General features: G+C 44.3%; 1 protein-coding gene across 3 annotated transcripts; it reads left to right on the top strand.

Annotated features, from left to right (window-relative positions):
- Positions 1-567: 567 nt before the first annotated feature.
- Positions 568-26,218, top strand: LOC125297874 (female protein-like). 3 transcript variants are annotated; one of them, XM_048248416.1, is made up of 5 exons: positions 568-681; positions 1,740-1,806; positions 2,521-2,835; positions 4,171-4,229; positions 4,333-4,420. In XM_048248416.1, exons 2-5 carry the CDS (start codon positions 1,743-1,745, stop codon positions 4,336-4,338), a joined length of 444 nt encoding a protein of 147 aa, XP_048104373.1. In that variant the 5' UTR covers positions 568-681; positions 1,740-1,742; the 3' UTR covers positions 4,339-4,420. The 3 variants fall into 3 exon arrangements, with proteins under 3 accessions (XP_048104373.1, XP_048104375.1, XP_048104372.1); XM_048248418.1 differs by lacking the exons at positions 4,171-4,229; positions 4,333-4,420 and adding an exon at positions 26,062-26,218; XM_048248415.1 differs by having other exon boundaries at positions 4,171-5,264.
- The last annotated feature ends 455 nt before the right edge of the window (positions 26,219-26,673 follow it).

Here is a 26,673-nt window from a genome sequence, read left to right as displayed (position 1 = left end):
GGTTTGGAGTCACTAGGTCACATGACTTGGGAGGTATTGAAAAAAGAGGACCATTCATATAGGAAATAATGCATTTTTTTTACAAAATATTCATATAAAATACAGTGTGCATACAGTGACTATAAAAAGAGGTGTGTCTGATGAGTCCCATATAGGATAACTATTCTGCGTTGGTTTGGAGTCACTAGGTCATGTGGCTTGGGAGGTATTGAAAAAAAGGAGACTGTTTCTTATATGAAATAATGTATTTTCTTTAAAATATTCATATAAAATACTGTGTGCATATAGTGACTATAAAAAGAGGTGTGTCTGATGAGTCCCATATAGGATAACTATTTTGAATTGGTTTGGATTCACTAGGTCACATGATGTCAAAGCTATTGACAAAAAAGACTATGAAGGTAATTCAGAAGGTACTTTTTAGACGGTCCCTAAGGTCGGCTGGGAGCAAGTAGACAGGTCATCTGTTTGTACATTGTCTGCAAACACGGGGTGAAACCGGCCGCATAATTTTTTTTTTTTAATATCTGTCGAAAATCCGAATATCAAATATCAAACTAACTTCACCTCGGTGTGGTCCTCTATGATAAACAGTCGTCATTACGAAACTGAAAGTGTTACTGCGACTTGGGGACCGCTAGTGCTTAACAAAGCCCATATCGTATCAAAAGCTTTTTAGAGGTATGTTAACAAGTATGCAAGAAACGTCGTATTTGTCCATTAAGAGCCAAATGTATTGTCCAAACTTTTTTTGTTGTAGGCCTAGCTGCAACCAACAGATGGTGCAATAAATTGTTGTTGGTGTTATGCGAAGGTTATGCTATGGAGATGAGAGTTGATCATTTTTATGAAATGTGCGCATTTTGCAAAGTTAATGTGTCAATCTCTGGTGATTCAGACGGAGATGGCTTAACATCAGCTAAAAAACAAGGATGCAAAAGGCTATACATTTGCTGGTCGACAGAAGCACCGAAAAAACAACATTAGGAACGTTAGCCTAATAGAGGTCAAAGCAGGCTATGCAAAACAGCCTACTTAAATAATTACTCAATGACATAGCAATAATTCTGGATAGTCCGTTCAAGGCATTTAGACAATATAAGCCTAAATGCACACGATTTCGTTATTATTAGCCTCATGCCGACTATCAAGCCAGGCCGAGCTGATGATACCAGAAATGGTCGGGCTTGAAGTAGCTAGAACTATAATTGTGTGATTCTCATCAGTTAATAATTGTGAAATGAGTACAGAAGTGTGTCAAATAATGTTAAAGTATGTTAAATAAAATATATTTCAATTGGGCTGTTAAAATATAGTTGCCTATATGATTAGCCTACAGAGGAGGAGAAGCAAACAGGCGTAAAGGATACTTCTAGGATAAAACTAGCAATGCAGAAACAAACAAGAAACAATGCTGGCTTCCACTTGGCCAAGTGCAGAATGAAAGCGTTCCATTCACCAATAGGCCACACGATCTGACTGAGGTTCTGTTATGACTGTATTGGGCTTATTTGCAAACACCGCAATTTAGGCTAGTGTAGATGTTATACAGCAGAGCTAAACACAGCCCTGGGGGGCGCCTGTGCTGATGGTTAAGGTGTCAGATGTGTAATTGAGGTGTTATCTAGCCAGGATCAGACTATCAGACTTAATTTTACAAAGGACATGTTTTAGTGTGTGCCATATCATGCCTTGCATGGTCAACTATTTCATCAACTTGTTTATTTGTATATCCTTAGATTATGTCTTCAGCCATTGGAATTCTGCTTGTGGGGATTTTCACTGTAACTGTCCCATCAACTGCTGGTGAGTTTTAAAGACTTTGGCCACCAGCAGTGGTTACAAACATGGTTAAAGGCATCCTATGCCAGTTTTTTGCCTTAACAGATTAAGTGTCATTTTGATGGTAAGCAAACTTCTAACATAGAGAATAGACCCTTTGAAGTTCACCTACAAAAAAGCTACCAGCTTTGTCCATATAAGGAGACCTGGTATCTTGCGTTTTTTCCTATGGGAATAGGCAGTTAGCTTCAGTTAACCCGGATCTCCTTTTATGGGCAAAGATGGAAGCTTTGGATCCTTTTTGTAGGCAACTTCAGGATCTGTTGCGCACCTAGTATAGCTACAATGCAGGTGAAAAACAACCCTTGTCATTGGGCTGTCGGCGCCCCAGTGACCTCACGAGAATTGTGGAACATTCCCTGGTCAGTAGGCCTATATCTTTGGAGATTGACTGTGCATGTTACTCTTTCGGCTCCAAAACAAATGCCCATATGTACCGGTGTCTGGGGGAAGGTCTCAAGTTGTGAGGAGTATCTACACTGCCATGGTAAACTAATATAAATACTCTGCGAGTCTAGGGGGAGGCCTGGAACCCAAAACTGCACCAAATGCCTTTAAATTGCTAGTGCAAATACAAAAATGTTGGTCTTGTGCAATTGTTCATAGCAGTTGAAATAACAAATGTCTTGTGTGTGTTTAATATGTTTCATTTCTGGCTCCTGTTTATTCACATATCAGATTTTGTGACTATGGAGTGTCAGAGCAGCACTGGTCACCCTGGCCAGTCCTCAAGGCTGAACTGTGTGGTGAAAGCACAACGGGAATTTAAAATAATGCAGGTCTTCTGGAGGAAAGATGGTGACCTTGTGATGAAATTCGATGGTGGTACACAAATAGAGGATGAACGATTTCAGTTGGCAGACACCAACTGGATGAACAGCTATGATTTATCCTTACTTGTGAAGGACACCAAAATCTCAGATGAGGGCAACTATTCATGCATCGTGGTCACTAACAGGGGGATAAGTAAAGGAGATGCCAGATTAGATATAGGTAAGCTTTTTTTTCTTTTGACACGTATAAACAGTGCTTGAATTGGACCAAAAAAGTGCCAGTACCCAATCCGCTGATATGAAGAGTCATATACGTATATATCATATATGTATTTAGTTAAGAAAAAATATATTCATACTCCTGGAAAATACTGATTTAATGTTGATTTTCTCTTTATAAATATGTTTGTTCTGACTGAAAATGACCCTGCCACATGCCAAAAGTTTGCAAGACAATGTTAGCCTAGAAATCTAGACGCACCCTAGCGACAGCAAATGTAATTTGCTGCCAGGGTAGTCTAGCAACTCTCCATTGGCTTGCGAGCTGGAAAAATTCAACTTCGATCAGGCCAATCACATTGTGTATAGAGTCGGTGGGCAGGCTTAACATAATGATGGCAGAGTTGTGACGGTCCCTGCTACTTGAAAACAAAGAAGATGGATGCTGCTGATGGCAAACAGTGCGATACGAGTTAAGCTTTTTTTAAGTTGGCAAGAGTTTAATCAACTAGCCAACTAGCTCCGCTGGTGGGAAAACGCATGGGACACGAGTTGTATTGCTATCCTATTGGGTGCAGAGGGAATTTGAAACTGTTTATCCCGCCCCTCGGATTGAGCACTGTAAATAGTGAGTTCCCAGACCCTATATCTTGATGTGGGTCTGGCTCGTCAGGCTGGCTAGATAGATAGATCGATAGAAAGATAGCTAGATAGATAGATAGATAGATACTTTATTGATCCCCAAGGGGAAATTCAAGGTCTCAGTAGCATACAGACATCACACACAACATTCACTAACAGCAGAAAAAGTAATTAAAAAAGTAGATAATATAAAAAAACACAACTAAGCAATAAGGACAGTAGAAGATAAAGCAAGGTATATTAATATATATAACTATATTAAGTAAAGATATAAGTGTGGCCACAATCCGGATGTGGGATGTAGGGAGGGGTTATGCATGTGCTAATATAGCACACACACACACGCAAACAGTGAGGCAGTAAGACAGTGGTAAAAAGTGGCTAGTGGACAGACAGTGGCTAGTGGACAAGTGGGACAAACATGGAATTAAAAAGAAGTATTTTCATCTTTTTTAACATTTATGAAAAATGGCATGTCCAAAATGATTCATACCCTTTTTAAATAACCAGTGGCAACATCTTTAGCATTCACAACTCTCAAAATGGCTCTTACAGTATAATACAACAGCGGATGCTTTTAACAAAGTGACAAATCCAATAAAATTTGTAACTGTACAAATGTCATTCAAGCACAGTGCAGAAAGCAGGCCTGAGAGTAACAGTAATGTGTTGCATTGTTTTTGTTGTCCCACAGATAAAAGAGGTCTCGGAGGACAAGTATTTTCTTTTCCAGAGGGATACGTCAGCTCTTATGTGAGGCTTACACCGTTAGTCTCAAAGGCCCTCTCCTCCGCCACTTTCTGCTTACGCTTTTACACAGACCAATTATCAAATGACAATGTTCTCTTTTCGCTAGACATAACCGGACAACCAGCTGCTCTCACAATATTTGGGCATTTCAGTCAACAACCACACTATGAATTGCGCATTGAGGACAAGAGTCTCCTTTTCTTTGGCCTACAGTACAACTTGAATAAGTGGAACTCACTATGTACAGCCTGGGATGGGAGCACTGGGATGTCTCAGATGATCGTCAATAAGACGCCCAGTGTCAGGAAACTTGCAAATCCTGGAGGTTCCCTTGCTGCAAACAACAGTGTAATACTTGGACCAAATTGGACGTCATTCATGGGACATATCACTGATGTGCATGTTTGGGACTACGTCAACTCACCATCCGAAATCCAGAATTATATGGAGAATGATTTTGTGAACTACACCCTGGGTAATTACCTAAATTGGAGATCGTTGGATTACTCCATAAATGGATATGTGCTGGTTGAGGACATTAATACATTAAATTCATGGAATTAGAGACAGTGTGCACAAAGGCTACACAATTACCTGTTACCCTGACCATGCACTATTTACCAGCATTCACAAGCATTTACCGGTAACAGCATCTATCCATTCGCTTATGACAAAGTTCACTTAAAATCAGTATCAGTATTTTAGAGCAGACCATACACACATATCACATTCTTACCAAACAAATCTGTTGGCTGAAATCTTTCATGTTGACTGTGTTACTAATGTGACTCACCTATGGTGGGAGTAAAGGTTACATGTCAAAACACAGCCTAAACCAAACTATATGGAAATTGTAGTGCAACTGGCATCAGCTAAACATAATGTTGATTTTAATGTTGATTTAATGATGATTTTAATGTTGTTGCAAACGATCATGGGCGTTAGGTTGCTCTTTAAACTATGTATTTTTGAGTTGGAGAAAAATAATAGTCTAGTAAAATAAAAGTATTGGTGTTTATTTACACAGATCAAAACAAACACAAGTGGGTTTTCCAAGTCAAAACACAAAATAGCAATTTCATTGAGACAAAAAAATCAGTCTACGTCGTGTCGTCTCTCTCAAAATTTCGTCCACTGTACATCACATGCAATGTCCTAGTCCAAGGCACCAGGGAAAATATATTCTGGAATGCCATACACAGGCCTGACATGACAATATCCCCACATGTAGACTGATTTTTTGCCTGTAAAAGGGCTAGTTCTTTCTCTTCTTACCCTTCCTCTTCCCCCTCCTCGTCCTCCAATTGCTCCTCCCTGTCTCTTCCTCTAACTTCACCTCCTTGTCCTTGTCATCCTCTCCCTCTCACTTCTTCACCTCCGCGTCCTCTTCATCCTCTTCTTCCTCCTGCTTCTTCACCTCCACGTCCCATTCTTCAGCCTCCTCTAATTCTTTCTCTTCCCACTCTTCCTGCTCCCACCATTGTACCCATTGTACATTACCTGTGGCTTATTTATAGTGCTTAGGCTAATTGCAAAGGGAACTAATTATCTAAAACAGTTTTCACATGAGAAAGTGTGCCAGAAAGTTGGCAAAATAGTGTAAATAGTGTAAATATTGTCTATAGATTGGCTAGGAGTGTGTTGATCATTTGGAACTTGGGTGTAAAGCAGTGAGCCGTCGCGTGAATAAAGCAAATTGTTATTGATGTTACCACAAACCCTGTCACCTTGCAGCCACTTTTATCCGTTGTTATCACTTCCCACTTTTGCAGTTAGATCTTCCATGATGAGGCGTACACTGCTGGGGGAAATGACATGTTGTAGCTGGTCATACAACTCAGCTTTGACCTCTTGTTCTGCATCGTTGTACTTTGTATCGAATCTTGGCCGTATATTTCACTGATGGGTTCCCACTCCATGAATTGCACTCTTAACTCCTAATTAGAGAGCATGCATGACAGGTCATGATCAACAAAGACACAAAAAGACTTAGAACATCTTCATGCCGCTTCCGTACAGTATCCCACACAGACTCACACTTGACACAGGCAGAAAAGAAGGCATACCTCTCATGACATAAACATACTTCAACCAGCTGGCAGTTCAGGAGGCTAAAGTGACAGATGTCAAGTTAAAGTGACATGGTGCAGGTATGCAGAGTGATAGTGCAAATCCACATACGGTACAACAAATAGATAAACATACTGGCATGAGTAGCATAACAAATACCAGAGTTCTGTAAAAGTAGTGTAAAGAGATGTGAAAATGATACAGGCCCATTAAGAGAACTGCAACATCCCCTTAGCGGCCACCCCGAATTTCCTCAACTGCAGGAAAGCCTCTGGTGGACTTTTTTGCTAGTGCAAGTTAAGTTATCCTCCCATTTCAAAGAGGATGTGATTGTTGTGTCTAAGAACCTACTGTACAATCCACCTCCACTCCATTGAGGAACAAGGGCTGGGAGGCCTTCCCCCGTCTGCGGAAGTCGAACACTATGTCCTTAGTTTTAGAGACATTCAGCTCTAGGTGGTGGAGGGAACACCATTTCATCAGTGAGAGGACCTCGTTTCTATTGGCAGCATCAGGAATAAGCCCCAGCAGTGTTGTGTCATCCACACATGTAAAGAGTTAGATGTGTGACGTGCAGTTTCTGTACAGCGAATATGAAACTACTATGCACAGAGAATCACAGACTCAGTCCCTGCCTCAGTCATTGCAAGCACCTCATGCTTAATCACCCCTAAGCACACTATGTGGATACTGTTTTAGACTTGATTTAGATTTAGTGTTATTTAGTATAATTTGTTTTTTAGTATATTCTTTATCTTCTACTGTCCTTATTGCTTAGTTGATTTTTTTTATATTATATACTTTTATTACTTTTTCTGCTGTTAGTGAATGTTGTGTGTGATGTCTGTATGCTACTGAGACCTTGAATTTCCCCTTGGGGATCAATAAAGTATCTATCTATCTATCTATCTATCACCCTGACCAGTGTTAATGTGACCTTAGAGATCTTTATATTGATTTTGGTCACTTGTGTTCTCTGCCGTAGGAAATCCAAAATCCAGTGACATAAGGAGTTATGGACACCCATTTGTTGAAGTTTATGAAAAAATAGGGAACTTTTTTCTGAGCTGTAATCTATAAAGAGGGCCTTTGCATAGTTGCCTGGGGCCTCCTGGTGCTGTAGAATGGAGTAGAGACATAGGGACACAGCATCCTCGGCTGACCTGTTTGCCCTGTGTGCGGAACAGTTCACATAATATTCGCTCAAATATTACAGATGTTAATGCTACAGGTTTGTAATCATTCAGGCAACTAATGCTGGGTTTCTTGGATGGAAATTATGACAGCAGACTTAAAACATGCAGGAACTCTGCATTCCCTCAGAGACCAGTTAAATATGTCTGTGAGAACTGAGACCAGTTCATCTGCACAATGCTTAATAGTGGCGGAGGATATGAGGTCAGGACCTGCAACTCTCCTGCAATTCTTTTTTAGGAGTCTAACCCCACCCTCCTCTATTACAAAAGTGCTGGGGGTGTTGATGCTCATCGGTTGTGTGATGGCGCCGACATGCTTTCTATCAGAGTGACAGAATTTTTAACCTCTGATTAAATCACAACACATTTTAACCTAGCTGATTTGGATCTGCATTATGATACAGTGCTTCTTTTCTCAAAACAGATTTGTAACATGTATTGTTTAAACAGATTTGTGTTTGTGTTGTATGTGTGTAAATGTTATCATTTATTTGATTATGTATTGATTACTGTATTTTATATTTTATTTTCATCTTATATCAAAATACATTGTAATGTATGTTTTGCCCATCCTTGGCCAGTAGCCTATGCCATTTTTATTAACATTAAGCATAGGCTACCTCTCCACACTGTCACATTGCCAGTTATAAGAGTGAAACCAACACAACAGCTTCATCTTGTGACCGCTTGTGTGAAGCAGGATATTGTGTGCAATTCTGTGCACTTTCACTTTTGTTAGTTGAGGGCCTGTGGGATTTCAGAGAAACGGTCTTCTTTAAAGGAATAGGATGGAGGGAAAAGAGAAAGCAGGATAAGGCATTGAGATTGTTTTGATTGACTGACTCTCGGAATTTTATACAAACTAGAAATGCAATGCCAGAGGAATTACAATAGTGGATGGAAAGCTGCTGGCTTAATGTTGGTGGGGAGATTCCGGAAAAAAAAAACATTGAATCACTTAATCTTTGAGTTCATACAAACCCTCATACAAAAAACCTTGGAAAATGTAGTTCAGAGAAAGCCTAATTGTATGCAATGCAATAGGCTATCTGCAAAATGGGGCTTTCAGTTGGTGTTGATGACTGCTCATTCTGCACCCAGATAACAATTAGTTATTGATGTTAAATCCACATTACTTTGTCAACGTTAAATCTTTGATGATTGACATGTGCTTCCGTGACATCCATAGCATCCATAGACCACCCAGGTGCAGTCAGTCTGATCCTCCACCATCCAGTAGCAGAGTGAAGTGGCACCTAACAGAAATAGAAGGAAAAAAAAGACAGTTGTTAGATAAGTATGTTCAACTGAACAACAAACTAACAGCTAAGCCTACAATCAAGTTATTTTATGCCACAACCTACCACTCATACAAACGTAGTTCAAAACGAAGGCTAAGTTTCAGCCAGTGACTGTTTGCCATAGAAGGCCATTTCCCTCGTCCGGGCAGCTAGCGCTAGGAAAGGTGGCTAACAATTTGAGTGTGAAGCTAATTATTACTTAGCTGCTAACACTACCGCCGCCACTGCACACAACCGCGAACCTAAACATTCCCGAGGTCTAGCTAACGTAATATAACTTACCTACTGTGTTTCAAATCTAGCTAACACCATGAGTCTACACACATCAACATATACTGAGGTATGTACTGTATGTGCATCAATAGAGGACAGTTGACAGTTACACTGACAAGATTTAGCAGTAAGAGAACTAATGGCAGGTGGGCCCCTATAGTGATATGATATTAGCGGGGGTCTGCTAAACACACCATTTTAACGTAGTTTGGGAAGGACAGAAGTGTAATTTACATTACATAAGAATATATTGAATATTGCAATCCTCTCCAGACTGTTGTGTTTATCTCTTTTGGGGAGGTCCAGGTCCTAATCAGGGGAGTCAGCCTCCCCCAAACACCCCCATAATTCGAACTGTCCACAATGAGCTCTTTCGTCTTCTTGGTGTTGAGAGACAGGTTGTTGTCGGTGCACCACGATGTTAGGTGCTGGACCTCCTCCCTGTAGGCTGTCTCATCGTTGGCATCGTACCAATCACTGTAGTGTCGTCAGAAACTTTCTAATGAGGAGACACAGCAAAAATCATCCATAGAAATGCATGGGGTTACTTTGTAATGCAATACTATAAAGTATTGTATCACAACAAAGTGACACAGCCTGACTAAGTCTAAGCCAATGCAACACTGAGCAGTAGAGTGAATGTAATGCATATTTAACCCAATATGAGATCTAAGCAAAATCTGAGGCTGGAGCAGCTGTGCACCATCCTTTACCCTCACAAATGGGTCAAAAGTGTCTCCTATTTCTTATATGCAACAATCCAATCAAAATTTGGTGTTCACCTTCTCAGTAGATGACTGACTGAGATCTTTGCAAACCAATTAAGGAATATGACATCAATCCACCTTACAAAGCGTTTTTGGGTGTTGGCATGACTTTTCATCAGATAACCGCTTGCCCTCTTACTTTGCTTAACCAAATATACATATTGGGTCACACCCCAATGACTGTCCGCAACTGCCCTATTCTTCAGCTGGAAGACTGCAATCAGCAAAATAAAGAGCTGACTGACAGAGGTTAGAAAAACCTGAGTTATGAGGAATTAATAGCTGTTGGACAGGCTAACGTTTCTCTGACCGCAAACACTTCCTGTGTTCAGAATGGGCCTTCTTCTAGGTGCATGAGTACAATATTGACCAATATTTGTCCTCTGTGTAGCACACTATTGATCAAAGGTAATTGCAAATCATTAATTTAGAAAACTGAAGTTGCGCTATGTTATTATGAACACAGCACGGCTTTACTATGTTATCATTACCATGTAATTACATTATCGCAATTAATCATCATCGTCAGCATGGCATGTCACACATAGCCTACCTACTCCATCACTGAGTTCTTGTTGCATGTAGCCTCAACTAGGCTCCACTCACCACCTGCTCTGTCCCTCAGCTCTGTAATTAAATGATATAGCCTACTGTATTTTATCGGCCCAAAAGGTGTGACGACCCACCGGGAGAACACCAGATGGTGTTGATGGCCAGTCGGCCCCTGATTGTGAATATATCGTGCCAATCATGTGTTGTGATCTCACCGCAGGAGCAAGGTTGGTGTCGTGAAGCCTTGTGCACGCGCATTTCTGCTGAAATAGATGCCCAATAAGTGCCCAAAAAGCGTTACAATATGGCTGCCGAGTGGAGGGACTTGCCTAAAAGGACTGGTGTCGTCTGCTTGACAATGGTGTTAGAGCCATGTACAGGTGTACAGTCATAGGTGAAGATGTAGTAAAGAAGATGGTTCAGCACACAGCCATGTGGTACACCGGTGTTCAGGGTGATGGGTGGGGAGGTGTGGTTATCTAACCTAACAGACTGCGATCTATTGGTTGGAAAGTCCAGAATCCAGTTACTCAATTCACTGAGTGAACTGAGTTGAATGCAGAACTGAAGTCATTGAACAGCATTCTCACATAGGTATTGCTATTTGTCAAGGTGGGACATAGATAGATAGATAGAGACTTTATTGATCCCTAGGGGAAATTCAAGGTCACAGTAGCATACAGACAACATACACACACACATTCACTAACCGCAGAAAGTCATTAAAAGTAGGCTATATAATATAAAAAAACACAACTAAGCAATAAGGACTGTAGAAGATAAAGAATATACTAAATATACTAAAATACAAATTATACTAAATAAAACTTAATCTAAATCAATTCTAAAAAACAGTATCCACATAGTGCAGGGGTCGGCAAATAGTGCCATTTTGGCCCGCCATCTATTCTATCTGGCCCGCGAGATGGCGTTAATTTGCTGTTTAAATAAAAAAAAAAAAGTGTTTTTTTTTTTAACCCCATGTTTTTAAAAAGAAAAAAAGGCCTACAGCAATCCCATAAATTTCGAAACATTTATTGAGGTATAGATGATAGTCCTATTAAAGTGACAAAACAACAGGTGGAACATCCTTGCAGTTATTCATGACGCACAGGTCGGAACGGTATTGGCACGCGAGTGCGCGTAATCTTGTGCAAAAAAACCCAAAAGTGTCCTGTCTCCCTCTTCCAGTGGGCAAGGTCAAAAATAGCCTATGTTTCGTAAAATTAATAACATAACAGGGTCTGCTCAAATATGAAATGGTCCAATTAAAATGAAACATAAAAAAGAAGTGAAAGTGAAAGCCCAAGTGAAAGAAAAGATGAATGCACATTGGCCACGTGGGAGAAGGATCTGCGCTGCTCCTGAATAAAGACAGAAAAAAGGGAAATTACAATTTAAATAAGATCAAACAATATAACTGGGCATATTTTTTAACTATTTAAAAAAGCCAGTACTCACTTAATGGGAAAAGTAGCTCCTCCCTTCGGTCACAATTTTGTGGATGTCGGGCGACAGGGATGTCACTTTTATCCTCAAGCAGTTCTTCAAGTTTGCATTGGTCAGACGGTTCCTCTTGTGTGTTTTGATTGCATTCATTGAGGAAAAGCTTGACTCACACGTGTAGGTAGATGGAAACATCGTCAGCACATAAAAGGGCAAGTTTCTTGATCCCTGTGTACTCTTCTGAGCATCCGATCCAGAAATCCTCCACGGAATGCGCACTAAACGCATCATGGACGAGGGAGCTTGACTGGAAATCAATGAGCTCCAACTGAAGCGTTGCCTCGTCCAACGAGCTCATGGTGTCAGACACCAAACAGGACGAGGACCACAAAAGAGTCACGTTCAAAAGTTTATTTAAGGGTTGGGGGTTAAGGGGGTTTCAGGGGTTCGGGGTACAGGAGTTCCAAGAGTCTGCGTGTGTGTGTTCCCCAGTAGCCGAACAGCGATGGCAGGAGCTGGATGATCCGGGAAGTCCTGGGAAACACGCACACAACAGCAATGAACCCGAAGCAGCAGTACAGTCAAGGACTAGGTGGTGATTCAGAGAAGAGGGACGGAAGGCAGGTCAAGATTACGGGCTGGAGAACACAGAAGTGGTCGAGCCGGGTCCCGGGATCACAAAACAAAGAGTCAGAGGCGTTTCCAAAACAGGCAGGTGACTGGTGCTGGTTGCAGACGATCTGACAAGTGTGGACTGAAAAGCAAGGCTTTATATACAGGGCATGATGAGTGGTGAATGCAGTGCAGCTGGTAGGTAAACGAGGGTGAGGCAGAGCAGAGCAGGAACAGGTGGAGGTCATCAGACTTCAATCAGCGCGTGTTACCAGGCAGAGAGAGAGAGCTCATGACAGAACCCCCCCCCCTAAGGGACGGCCCCAGAAGTCCCCAAGAGTGACACCACGTCGGGAGGGCTGGGAGGGGGCGGTGGAGGGCTAGAATTCCTCCGGCGGTCAGTGAACATCCTCATCCTCGGAGGGAGCTGGAGGGTCGTGGACAGAAGACGGGACAGGTACCGAGACAGGGTCAGGGTCAGGCACAGGACAGGAAGCCGGGCGGGCAGGACGGTTAGGGACCCCTCTGGGGCGGCCCCTACGGATTGCAGGTTGATCAGGATGCAGACGGTGGAAGTCGGCGATGAGTGTCCGGTCCACAATCCGACTGGCTGGCACCCAGGTTCTCTCCTCAGGTCCATAGCCCTCCCAGTCGACCCGAGATACTGGAGGCCCCTACCTGCCCGTCTGGACGAGCTTGGCCGAACGGTGTACACCAGCCCACCGTCCAACGAGGCGAGGAGGAGGAGGAGGAAGCGGCACGGGACCAGCGGGCTTTCATGCGTCGGCTTGACTTTGAAAACATGGAAAGTAGGGTGCACCCTCATGGAGGTTGGCAACTGGAGCGGACTGCGGTTGGGCTGATGACCCTCTGGATAGGGGAACGGGCGAGGAATCGAGGTGCCAGTTTACGCGATTCCACCCGCAGTGGGAGATCCTTGGCTGACAGCCACACCTTCTGGCCAACACGGTGGGCGGGTGCCGCGATCTTGGGCGGTTAGCCCCAGTGGCATAGCTGACAGCTGACTTGAGTAAGCGTGGCACGAGCTTGTGACCAGGTGCACGGCAGCAATGGCGAGGGCAGGCGGGCAGGACACATCTCCTTCCTGGCTGGGGAACAGGGGGCTGGTAGCACACACACTGGAAAGGTGACATACCAGTGGCAGAGCAGGTGAGGGAGTTGTGAGCATACTCTATCCACATCAGTTGTTGTGCCCAAGCCTGGGGTTTTCGAGAACCATGCACCCATTCTCCAGCTCCTGGTTTGCCCGCCGGATTGACCATTGGACTGGGGTGGAACCCAGAGGTGGGAACTCACTGTGGCCCCTAGAAGACGGCAGAACTCCTTCCAGAATGTAGAGGTGAATTGGGACCTCGGGTCAGAGACAACATCCCTGGGCAGCCCGTGTGAGCCCTGGAAGACATGATCAAGAACAGCCTGGGCAGTCTCTCTGGCAGATGGCAGTTTAGGGAGGGAATGAAGTGTGCCATCTTGCTGAACCGTCAACCACAGTGAGAATGACCCGTCATCCCACCTGATGGTGGGAGGCCAGTTACAAAGTCCAAGGAGACGTGGGACCAGGGTGGGTGTGGGCACAGGCAAGGGCTGGAGTAAAACCAGCGGGGGCAGTGGAGGACTTGTTCTGATTGCAGGTGGGGCAGGCAACGGGATCTTCTCGGACATCCCTTCTCAAAGAAGACCACCAGAAGCTGGGCAAGGAGATGGCAGGTGCGGCCCGAGGAGCCCGGTGGCAGGCAAAGGCGGGAGTTGTGTCCCCCACTGTATGACCCGGGACCTCAAATTCTCTGGGACTTGAAGACGACCGTCTGGGCATGCACTGGGACTGGGATGGTCACGGAGGGCCTCTTGAATTTCCTCCTCGATATCCCAGGTCAGGGCAGCTCACGCGCAGGGGATCGGGCAGAATTGATGCAGGTTCCTGGGAAGGCCATCCTTATGAAACTGGACGGGAGAGAGCGTCCGGCTTGGTGTTCCGAGAACCTGGGCGGTATGACAGGGTGAAGTTGAATCTGGTGAAAAACAAGGCCCAGCGGGACTGTCTGGGGTTAAGACGTTTGGCATTGCGGATGTATTCAAGGTTTTGTGATGGGTCCAGACCAGGAACGGAACGGTGGACCCCTCCAGCCAGTGGCGCCACTCCTCCAGGGCAAGCTTGACGAGCCAACAGCTCACGGTTTCCAACATCATAATTGCGCTCTGCAGGTGAAAGCCGGCGAGAAAAAATGCACAGGGTGCAACTTGTTGTCCTCCTCTGCCCGTTGAGAGAGTATGGCCCGACTCCCACGTCTGAGGCATCCACCTCGACAAACGAACTGCCGGTCTGAATCCGGCATCTGGAGGATAGGGGGCAGTGGTGAACCGGGCCTTGAGGGTATGAAAGGCTGTGTTGGCCTCTGGGGTCCAGAAAAAGGGGGTTTGATGCTGGTCAGAGCTGTGAGGGGAGCCGGCGACGAGCTGTAGTTCGGGATGAATTTCCGGTAGAAATTGGCAAAACCGAGGAATTGCTGCAAATTCTTCCTATTCCCGGAACTGGCCAGGAGGTAACTGCCGAGACCTTTGCGGGGTCCATCTGGATATTGCCTTCAGCGTGATGTATCCCAGGAATGACACAGTCTGAGCATGGAACTTCGCATTTCTCGGCTTTGACATAGAGAGAGTTCTCCAGGAGCCGTCGAAGAACCAGCTGGACATGGCCAGGTGTGTTCGGACAGAGTTCTGGAGAAAATTAAGATGTCGTCCAGGTACACAAAGGCGAATTTATTCAGCATGTCCCCAAGCACATCATTCACCAGCCCTGGAATACGCTGGGGCGTTGGGTGAGGCCAAATGGCATTACCAGGTACTCATAATGGCGGTGTGGGTGTTGAATGCAGTCTTCCACTAGTCACCCTCCCTTACCGGACTAGGTGGTAAGCATTTCTAAGGTCCAGTTTGGTGAAAATAGTGGATCCCTGGAGCAACTCAAAAGCAGAGGTGAGTAAAGGCAGAGGGTACCTGTTCTTCACTGTGACATCATTCAGACCTTGATAATCAATGCAGGGGCGAAGAGAACCATCTTTCTTTCCCACAAAGAAGAACCCGGCACCAGCAGGAGAGGAAGGCGGCGAATGAGTCCAGCTGCCAGGGAGTCCCTGATGTAATCCTCCATAGTTTTTCTTTCAGGAGGGGATAGTGAGTAGAGGTGACCTTTGGGTGGAGCAGTCCCAGGGAGGAGATCAATGGCACAGTCGCAGGGGCGGTGTGGGGGCAGAGATGTGGCTTTGGTCTTGTTGAACACCTCTGGAGGCCATGGTAACATTCAGGGACATTAGAAATGTCGGGGGCAGTGCTGGGGGTACTGAGCGGGGGCAGCGAGGCAGCACGCAAAACAGGTCAGGTGGCAGGCATTTCCCCACTCTTTCACAGTTCGAGGCCCAATCCCGAGGTGAGGATTGTGGAGACGGAGCCAAGGGTAGCCCAGGATTAGGGGTTGGCCTGGAGAGCTGAGCAGGTGGAAGCGGATGGTCTCGGTGGTTTCCTGACACCATCATTGAGATGGGGGCTGTGATGCTGGTAACTGTGCCAGTGCACGTGACCGTCCCAGGGCCGGGCTGGAACAGGGGTGGACAAGCGATGGCTTTCCAAGCCCAGCTGGACGAGCAAGTCCTGTGTCAATAATGTTTGCTTCTGCGCCAGAGTCCACCAGGGCTGCCAGGGTGTGGGTGGAATCAGACAGGTGAAGACAGACTTGGATGAGGGGCTTACGGCTGATGGAGGGCTGAATGTTCATTGAGCTCATCCCGTTCCTCCTACATCTGGTGAGCTCCGGCTTTTTGCTGGACAGGTGGCGACTTCGATGACCATCACCACCACAGTACAGGCACAAGTTGGAGGTGATGCGTCGCTGGCGCTGCAGGGGTTAGGGGCTGCCGGCCGATCTCCATCGGTTCAGACTGGTCCGGCTGGCTAGATGGTGTGGCGGGGGTGCGGACAGGAGGGCAGTTGGGACACTCCGTGTGCTGGTGGATGGACTCTGGCCCTCCCCCTCACGACGGCGGGGCCTGGATCCTGCGGTCGTCACGGACAGCCAGAGCAATGGCTTCATCAAGAGTGGGGGTTGATCGTGGGAAACCAGCTCGTCCTTTATGTAGTCCGCCAGGCTGTGGAGGAAGGCATCCACCAATGCTTCCATGTTCCAGGAGCTCCGACTTGCCACAGTTCGAAAGTCAATGGAGTAATCCGCAACAGTCCTTCTGCCTTGGCGAATACTCATCAGGGTCCCAGATGCCTCGGCTGTTCTGGATTCCAAATCAAATACCTTGAGCATCTCCTCTGCGAATAGGTTGAAGGTTGCACATGCTGGGGTCTGGCTCGAACTCCGCCATTCCCCAGAGTCGAGCTCGCCCGTCAGGTGAGTGATCACGTAACCGACCCTCGCCCTTCAGTGGCAAAAGTCCTGGGTTGCAGGGTAAACTGGACCACGGCAGCTCGTCAGGAACGCCCGTGCCTGGGTTGGAGTGGCGCTGAACCGCTCTGGATTGCCGATCCTGGGTTCTGGGGCTCCGGCAGCCAAGGCAGCAGTGGACTGGGCAGGAGACTTCGGGTGCTGGGCGGTGAGCAGGCTGGCTGGGGCTGGGCCGGTGGGAGCAGGCAGAGGAGAAAGGTTGGTGAGAAGTTGAATGATCATTGCAAGTTGTTGCTGTTGCTGCTGGAACTGCTGACGCTGTTGGTAGCCGGCTTGAAGTAGGGAGGCAATGTCAGCAGTGTTGCGGTTTACCTCTCTCTCTGTCTCTTCCAGGCGTTGCATGGCGGTGGGTGGTTCTGGTTCGTCGGTTTCCATGCTGGTTCGACCGTGCGCTGGGTCCATGTTTGGTCAGATCGTACTGTCAGACACCAAACAGGACGAGGACCACAAAAGCGTCACGTTAAAAAGTTTTTTTAAGGGTTGGGGGGTTAGGGGGTTTTCGGGGGTTCGGGGGGGGGGTACAGGAGTTCCAAGAGTCTGCGTGTGTGTGTTCCCCCAGTAGCCGAACAGCGATGGCAGGAGCTGGATGATCCGGGAAGTCCTGGGGAAACACACACACAACAGCAATTGAACCGAAGCAGCAGTACAGTCAAGGACTAGGTGGTATTAAGAGAAGAGGGACGGAAGGCAGGTCAAGATTACGGGGCTGGAGAACACAGAAGTGGTCGGCCGGTCCGGGATCACAGGCAAAGAGTCAGAGGCGTTTTCCAAAACAGGCAGGTGACTGGTGCTGGTTGCAGACGATCTGACAAGTGTGGACTGAAAAGCAAGGCTTTATATACAGGGCATGATGAGTGGTGAATGCAGTGCAGCTGGTAGGTAAACGAGGGTGAGGCAGAGCAGAGCAGGAACAGGTGGAGGTCATCAGACTTCAATCAGCGCGTGTTACCAGGCAGAGAGAGAGCTCATGACACATGGTTGTTTTGGCCATTGAGGAGAATTCCTCGCTTCGCGTGGACAATGGGTCGCGGACAAAGCCAACAATTTCCCTTGGGACGCAGTAGTCTCGGAACCGCGACTGAAAGTTGCAACAGTGCAATAATAAAGTCTATATATCTATATATAAATAACTATATTAGGAAAGGTATAAGTGTGGTCACAATTCGGCTGTGGCATGGAGGGAGGGGTTGTGCATATGTGCTAATAAAGCACGCAAACAGTGATGCAGAAGACAATGGTAAAGTGGCTAGTGGACAAACAGTTCAAGACATGGAGGTGGTGAAGAGGCAGACAGACTATGCGGAGAAGTCTATTTCTCCTCTTCCCTTAACCCTTTAGGCGCCAGAGGTTTTTTTCCGAAACGATCAATTTTGACATCTTCATTTCAAAAGGCTATATCTTAAAAGTGATAAGAGATAAAGACTTTCTGTAAATTAGAGAAATATTAAGGGTGACCCAAAGTTTATGTAGAGATTAAATGTTTATATCTAATTTGCATATTATGACGTCATATGGTGGTGGCCATCTTGGATTATAGAATTTTCATGAAAAGTTGCATGTTTGAATGATAAAATGCACCACTTCTTTCCCCCCAAAATGTCCCTCACCTTCTGTATGCTATATTGCACAATACTGAATGCTCAGGTAAATAGTAAGTAGTGAACAAACTGTGTAAATCATTACTAATAAATGGCAGAAACAAACCAAATGCATGTAGAGGTAGACTGGCCTTTTGCTGTACAGATTTTCCATTTACTACATACAGTAGGCACTCTGATTCCATGTATGGGGCACATATATATTATTCAGATGACACACAAACACAAGTAGACAAGACCTGTTTAGTTCAAAAGCTCATTTGCCACGGCAAGGCACAGATCAGGAGTGAGATGACGAGACAAGACAAGAGACAATGTTAGTATTTTTTTTTTCTTTTTTGTTGTTTTTGTTGATGTTTTTTTTGTTTTTTTTTCTTAGCTGACTAAAAGACACACACATCACAAGGACATGAACACACAAAAAAGGAACACATAGTGTACTGTATGTCCTAAATGATCAGGGAAGTAGATAGCAAATCAACAGTGTAAATCATTACTAAATGGCTGACTTTTTTTTTTTTTATGTAGCAGGCCTTTTGCTGTAGAGATAATGACTCCTATCCCTATCCATACAGGGCCGCATTCCCATCATCTTGTGATAGACTATGCATGACCTAATGTGTGTGTGTGTGTGTGGGAGAGGGAGAGAGAGCGTGTCACCACCTCCACCATGCGAAAGCAGCATGGCTAGATCTGCCTCAAGTGCGAGTGGGAGAGAATTTGGCGCAGCTCGGACTAGGCCTACTGTCATTCTCATTGCGACTCCCCACACTGCCACTCGTTCCCCTAACTGTCCTATGAGCACCGACCCTCATCTAACATACCCAGTGGCATTAGACAAAGGCTCCACCCCACGTTACTGTCGCCCTTGATTGTGGAGAGGCACACGTTCAGAAGACAGAAGCTAGCGCTATGGATATTAGGCTACCTCCAGCCTCGTTAAGCACACCACTAACACCCTGCTAACTTCCCCGATGAACACTCAACCCGTGAAACATTATTCCCACCAATGACATTGGGCAAACGATTCAACGCTTGTGCTTGGTGTAAGCTAAACTAAGGAGTAAACTCTCACTTTGTCCAGCTGCATCATTGCAAGGCAGGGACGATCTGAAGCCTCACTAAAACGAATCACCGCCATTTTCTCAAGGCAGATATTCCCTTCAGAATCAGGGTCCTTGAATAGAAGACCCAACACTTCATTTCAGGTAAACTTTTTGATGCCATTAGGCGATAATCTAATGCAAATACTATCGCTGACGTTGACAATATCGCTCTGTGTGGCTCACACGCACACTAGCTCCGGTATTTCATGCACTGATTCAATGCGCTGTAGCTAGAAAGTTTTGTTTAAAGCGTGTCCTTTTTTCTTCTCGGGGATGACGTATGACATGTCTGCCATCTAGTGGAGTGGAAGTCGAACGAAATATGACACCCTATTTGACTAAATCGGCCGTTTTATTCAGTACCGCATCTTGTCGACTATAGTCGACTGTGGCGCCTAGAGGGTTAAGTGATGCATTGAACAGTTCAATGGCCCTGGGGATGAATGACTTCCTCAGTCTGTCTGTTGTGCAAGGCAGTGAGCGAAGTCTCCAGCTGATCAGGCCCTTCTGCTTAACAATAGTGCTGTGGAGTGGATGACACTCATTGTCCAATATGTTGATCAGTTTGTTCAGGGTCCTTTTGTCAGATATTGAAGTGATGCACTCCAGTTCAGCAACGGTGAGCAACGGAATGCTCCCCACTCACCACTCCAAGAACTTCACTTTCTACCAATTGTTTCATTATGTCCATCCATAAGGGTACACATACACACATACACACAGACACACACACACACAGACACACACACACAGACTCAGATAAGTCCAGATAAAAAATAAAAAAAAAACACAATGCATACAAAGACATACATTGACATATAAATGGCTGTCCACAGTGATTAAAACACACACAGATGTTTGCTCCAATGTTTACAAAAAAAGGAAGAATATCTTGTCACTTATCCTGTCAGTAAAGGCCATTACAATGTTATTGCTTGACTCAGTCAGCACATGAATCTGTATCTGAATCATAAAAATTCCTTAGCACAGCATGATAGATGGGAACATTACCAGTCACATATTCATAGAGCTCTGAGCAAAAAAAAAGGCGTTGCTTACATCTTTAAGGCACCGAGCTGGAGCATGTTTTAGCATGTTTAGGAAATTGTGGTTTGACTGAATGGCAGTGTTACATAATGATTTAAATAGTTATTATAGTTAGGCATAATTATAGTGTAGTTAGATGGTATGCACAAGTGAGTAGGCCTACTGATTACCAACAGCAACAGTGCAGTGTAGTTTTTGCTCCCATTGTCTTCCAAGTTATGTAGGTATTTCAGACATTTCTTTCTGTATAGATACACAACAGTTTGGTTTGCAAGAGGTTATCTCCCAGACTCTCCTCCAGAGTCAGCCAGTCATTTTTGGTTCTACATGTTGGCCTGAACGGTTGATTGTAGCCGACTGGAGACAGTGGTGATTCGAATGGATTGTCTACCAAATTGAAACAAATACAATAACATCAAATTGAGTGGTGATTTGACAAAACTGACAATACCCACCTTAGTGCACTGGTGGTTTCTGGTTTTGTATGTACAGTATATTTTGTATGAAACTGGAAGCTACATTTTCCATTTCAACCATATCTATCCATTAGCAAGCTTGATGTTACAATTGCTGTGGTTGTTCATAGGAGCTGGCCTAGATGTTGGTGTTGCAATAGACATCTTGAAAGGCCTGGGACAGATTGTAGAATCACCCGCTCTGAGGTCACTGCTTTGGCATGGGACAGAACATACAAGAGATTAAACTAATTATTCCAGAATTAGCTTTTTATTCCTGTTTGATGTGCATTGGTGGTTTCTGGTTTTATATACAGTATGTTTTGTAAGAAACTGGAAGCCTACATTTTTCTACCTATCTACCCATTAATTAGCGTGATGTTACCATGGTTGATTGTAAGAGCTGGTCAAGGAGAGGGCCTAGATGTAGGGGGAACTGTGCTGTGAGAGTTGTTCTCTTTCTTCTTTTTTTCTGTGCGGTTTCTTTAATGAAAATGAACTTATTCAAAATATTACAGTCGTAAATGAAAAAAAAAAAAGCAGCACAGAGGCAGGCTAACAAAACGCTAGAGATTGTTGCAAACGTGTGTATAATGGCAGAGCCGGTGAAGAAGCAGCGAAAACCCTTGATGGAAGACGCAAAGAAAAGGAAAAGAGCTTCAGACCGAGCGAGGGGGAGTTTTGTAGAGAAAAAGCATCAGGCTTGCCTGGTGTCCCTTTAACTCTAACTCTGTCCAGACAGATACAGTATTACACCCCCCCCCCCACACACACACACACACACAAGCTTTGTTAATCTTAATTGAACCCCCCCCCATTTTCATACATAAACGCGCTACAATTATTCAGTCCAATAAAAAAATAATTTGCATCGTGAGTAATGTGTACCATTGTGTGTGTGTGTCGTATACTAGAAATTCCTCACCATAATGGTCCGTCCCTGTGAATTTAAGGATTTCTCTTGCGTATGCAGAATGCTTCTTAACAAGATTGGGGCAGATCAGAATATGGCAACACATGGCAACATCTGCTTGACAGAGACTCTCACTGACTGGTCTCCTTTAGTCCAGAGGTGGAGGAGTTTTTTCCATCACACCAAAACAAGCCTGGTGCATGTAATCTATAGGGAAGCACCACCATATCAATTCGTAGGATAGTCAATGGTGTGTCACCATGGTGATGTTCTTATTGGGATTGGCATCGAAACATACCATCAGTTTGGAGAGCGAGATTGGACGTTTCTTTGTAAGTCACTCTTTTCATCCACACAATCCACACTTTTATCAAATAAACGCAAATAAACCTGTGTGGTGTGGGCTTGGGTTTTTAAACCATAGGCCTTCATTGCAAGAGAGGCCTGGATGGGGACAGGACGTGTCGCCCACAGCGGCTGAGCCACGGACCTTGGAAACATAGCTTTTGGAGGCCAACTGGGAATGTTGCTGGACTCTACAAGCCACAAACGCTAGCAAGCCTGGGATGGCAGCACAAGTCCGGAGCTCTTGACCCCACCCCAGTCCATTTTGGAGTTAATTGGGATGAACAGCCACATGAGGTGTGACCGGATGGAGAATGGAAGGGTGCCCCGTGTGGAATCCTGGCCCACCGTCTCACACCCCGGTCCTCTGTGGTAGGCTAGAAAACATAGGCCAGCTTTTATGGGAGCCCCCTTGGGCGCAGAAATATGGGGGATCAGGGACTGAAGTGAGCTTGGGGGGGATATATATTCATTTATTGTATTGTATGGTCCCCCATGAACGGAATTCCACGAAACTTGGCATGCATTCAGAGGGTGTCATATTGATTCTACATTTCAAATTCCGTGCAGTTTTGAACCTGTGATTACAATGCCTCGTTTTAGCTTTTTCATTTTTAACTAGGTGGCGCTATACTTCAAATGAGTGGATATGGGATGGGTAAAAAAAAATGGTCATCCTAGGCCCAACGGTTCTCACTGTGTCCGCCCTAACCTCTTGTCGAGGGGTCCAGTCCGGCATGGTGGTATGGTGGTTGGGGTGGTTGATATATCAAACCGAAAAACAATGGTACATGCCCACCAAGTTTTGTGCACCCTGGTCTTTTAGTGTCCGGGAAATCGTTAACACAAAAGCGTTTAAAAAAAAATGAAGAAGAAAAAACAGACTCACATGCACACATACACACACGTAAACACAAACACGTAAACACAAACATGTAAACACAAACACGTACACACAAACACGTAAACACAAACACGTACACGAACACATGCCCAAATACACCCACACCCACAAACACGCACACACACACACACACCATTACCACCACACACCCACTTACAAGTGAACACACACACACACACACACACAAACACACACACACGCACACATAAAACACACACATACATGAGGGCAAGCAGACACACACACACACATATTACCATTACCCCCACACACACTCACAAGCGAAAACACACACACAGAGAAGCACACATACAGGTGCTGGTCATATAATTAGAATATCATGAAAAAGTTGATTTGTTTCAGTAATTCCGTTCCAAAAGTGAAACTTGTATAATGTATACATTCATTCCACACAGACTGATATATTTCAAGTGTTTATTTCTTTTAATTTTGATGATTATAACTGACAACTAATTAAAACCCCAAATTCAGTATCTCAGAAAATTAGAATATTGTGAAAAGGTTCAATATTGAAGACACCTGTTGCCACACTCTAATCAGCTAATTAACCCAAAACACCTGCAAAGGCCTTTAAATGGTCTCTCAGTCTAGTTCTGTAGGCTACACAATCATGGGGGAAGACTGCTTACTGTACAGCTGTCCAAAAGACGACCATTGACACCTTGCACAAGGAGGACAAGACACAAAAGGTCATTGCTAAAGAGACTGGCTGTTCACAGAGCTCGGTGTCCAAGCACATTAATAGAGAGGCGAAGGGAAGGAAAAGATGTGGTAGAAAAATGTGTACAAACAATAGGGATAACCGCACCCTGGACAGGATTGTGAAACAAAAATGTGGGGGAGATTCACAAAGAGTGGACTACAGCTGGAGTCAGTGCTTCAAGAACCACCACGCACAGACGTATGCCAGACATGGGTTTCAGCTGTCACATTGTGTCAAGTCACCCTTGAACAAGAGACAGTGTCAGAAGGGTCTCGCCTGGGCTAAAGACAAAAAGGACTGGACTGCTGCTGAGTGGTCTAAAGTTATGTTCTCTGATGAAAGTAAATTTTGGATTTACTTTGGAAATCAAGGTCCCAGAGTCTGGAGGAACAGAGGAGAGACACAGAATCCACGTTGCTTGAAGTCCAGAAGTTTCCACAGTCAGTTACAACTGACAAGCAGCGGTCATATTTTGTACCGATTTGTAGTACATCTAGTTTTCTCAATGATTTGTTCATACATCGGCGTAATAATAATGTGGGATAATGTGTTGTGTGCTCCAAGGACATATTTGACATTTAAATATGTCATGCATATTTGTATTTGTTCGTCTTCATGCTGGCTGTGCTACACGTAAGCTAGGCTGTATGATGCATAAATTTCAAAACTAAAATTATTTTCATTCAGAAATTCAACTGCCTGTCATTAGGTAGGCCTAAACCAAAAATTCCTTAACAAACATCATTAAAATCATGAACTCAAATGTCATTAGGAAAAACACACACACAATGTCAGGCTTTTCAATAACAATTGTAACACGAAAAAGGCTTCGGTATACTTTATGGCTAAATTATTTTTTTTATAAACTAGGCTAAACTGTCTGTCATTAAGAAAACACAATGATTGTGTTGTTGTAGCTTTGTGTAACCCAGACTTTAGCAACTTAAGTCATTTTATGCATGTGACCAATCACTCCTTCTCGTATTCGCCAGTGACGGGCGACATAGGGTGAAGTCAGGTAAATTATATATAGTATAAGTATATACTCTTTTGATCCCGTGAGGGAAATTTGGTCTCTGCATTTATCCCAATCCGTGAATTAGTGAAACACACTTAGCACACAGTGAACACACAGTGAGGTGAAGCACACACTAATCTCGGCGCAGTTAGCTGCCTGCAACAACAGCGGCGCTCGGGGAGCAGTGAGGGGTTAGGTGCCTTGCTCAAGGGCACATCAGCCATGCCTACTGGTCGGGGTTCGAACTGGCAACCCTCCGGTTGCAAGTCCGAAGCGCTAACCAATAGGCCACAGCTGCCCAAATTGGGACATCAGTCCCAGTGGGACAAATATGGTTTTACATCTTGGGCTCTTTAAATATTAGAAGGCAATCACTAATAATGGTATTATAGGCTATGGTAACTACAATTTTTTTTATTATTATTATTAAAATTATTAAACAATAATTTTGATGGGGTTAAAAAAAAAAAAAAACACTGGACCCAGAACTTGCAAGAAAATCACTTGGCATGTTGATTTAGTGAATTAGTGTTGGTGATAAGGGCTCTGCAGCTAAAACTTTGAACACAAAACATGCTTGTATGATGTATGAATTGTTTGGGTTATTGTCAACATATTGTAACAATACACCATAGGCCTACTTTTTATGGATTTTAGTGACTAGCTGATGCATCAGGTAAATTGGGACATTTTTCTATGTAAAATTTCCATGTTTAGCCTATAAGCCACGGAGCCATCAAAAACCTTGTGCCACACAGGCTAACTAATAGTAGGCTAGTTATAGTAGTTTTGTTAATTAAGAAATATTGAAACATATTGAATATGATACAATGATTGACACAATAGTCCAGAAAAAAAAAAACATGATTATTGACTATTATTTACAATGTCCATAACTGACTGTCCCATTTTATCTGACGGGCTGTAGCGTAGGCCTACCATTGATTTTACCAACATAGGGTAGGGTGTCTTAATGTCTTTTAAAGCATGCTTCAAAAATATTTCACTTGGCAGCATATTTTACGTTTTTTTTTGTGATCTAGGCTTACAAAAAGTGTCCCAAAATTACCTGACTTAACCGGGACTGCTGCAGCCAATGAGCAGCCAACGGGAGCTGGCTGTAGGACGACTTTAAAGGGAAACTTGGCAGGATTTCCCCCTCTGCTGGAGAAATTGTGCATTATGCTATTTCAAACTGTGGAAAAAGGTAACGATAAAGCACATGGATTTGTTTACAAGCTAGCAAAACGGTTAGCATAAGTTCGGCAGACAATGTGGATGTTACAAGGTAAGAAACACGAGGATTTAAAAACGAGTTTCTTGTTTCTCACTTCTCTTTCCGGGACGGTAGTCTCAATGTTGCAAGGTTGGTTTTCCACCTGGGGACGCTAGGGGCAGCGGGAAAAGTCACCATTTTCACCGGAACAGGTCATTTAACCATCCAAATGATTTCTAAACAGGTTTATTACGTTGAAATAGTTGCCAAGTTCCCCTTTAACCACCATTTCTTCAAAACAACACTGGCTGAATAAATGCTTAGTTTTGTTCAGTGTGGCTATTTTTTGACATGCAAAAAATGTAGCCTCCTATAACCTATGTCAAAAACTTTTGACCACGACTGTAGCCTACACACACGAGCACACACGTCTAAAACC

This window comes from Alosa alosa, chromosome 7 (assembly GCF_017589495.1).
Source record: "Alosa alosa isolate M-15738 ecotype Scorff River chromosome 7, AALO_Geno_1.1, whole genome shotgun sequence".
Lineage (NCBI taxonomy): Eukaryota > Metazoa > Chordata > Actinopteri > Clupeiformes > Clupeidae > Alosa > Alosa alosa.
This window is presented reverse-complemented; position numbering and strand designations above follow the sequence as displayed.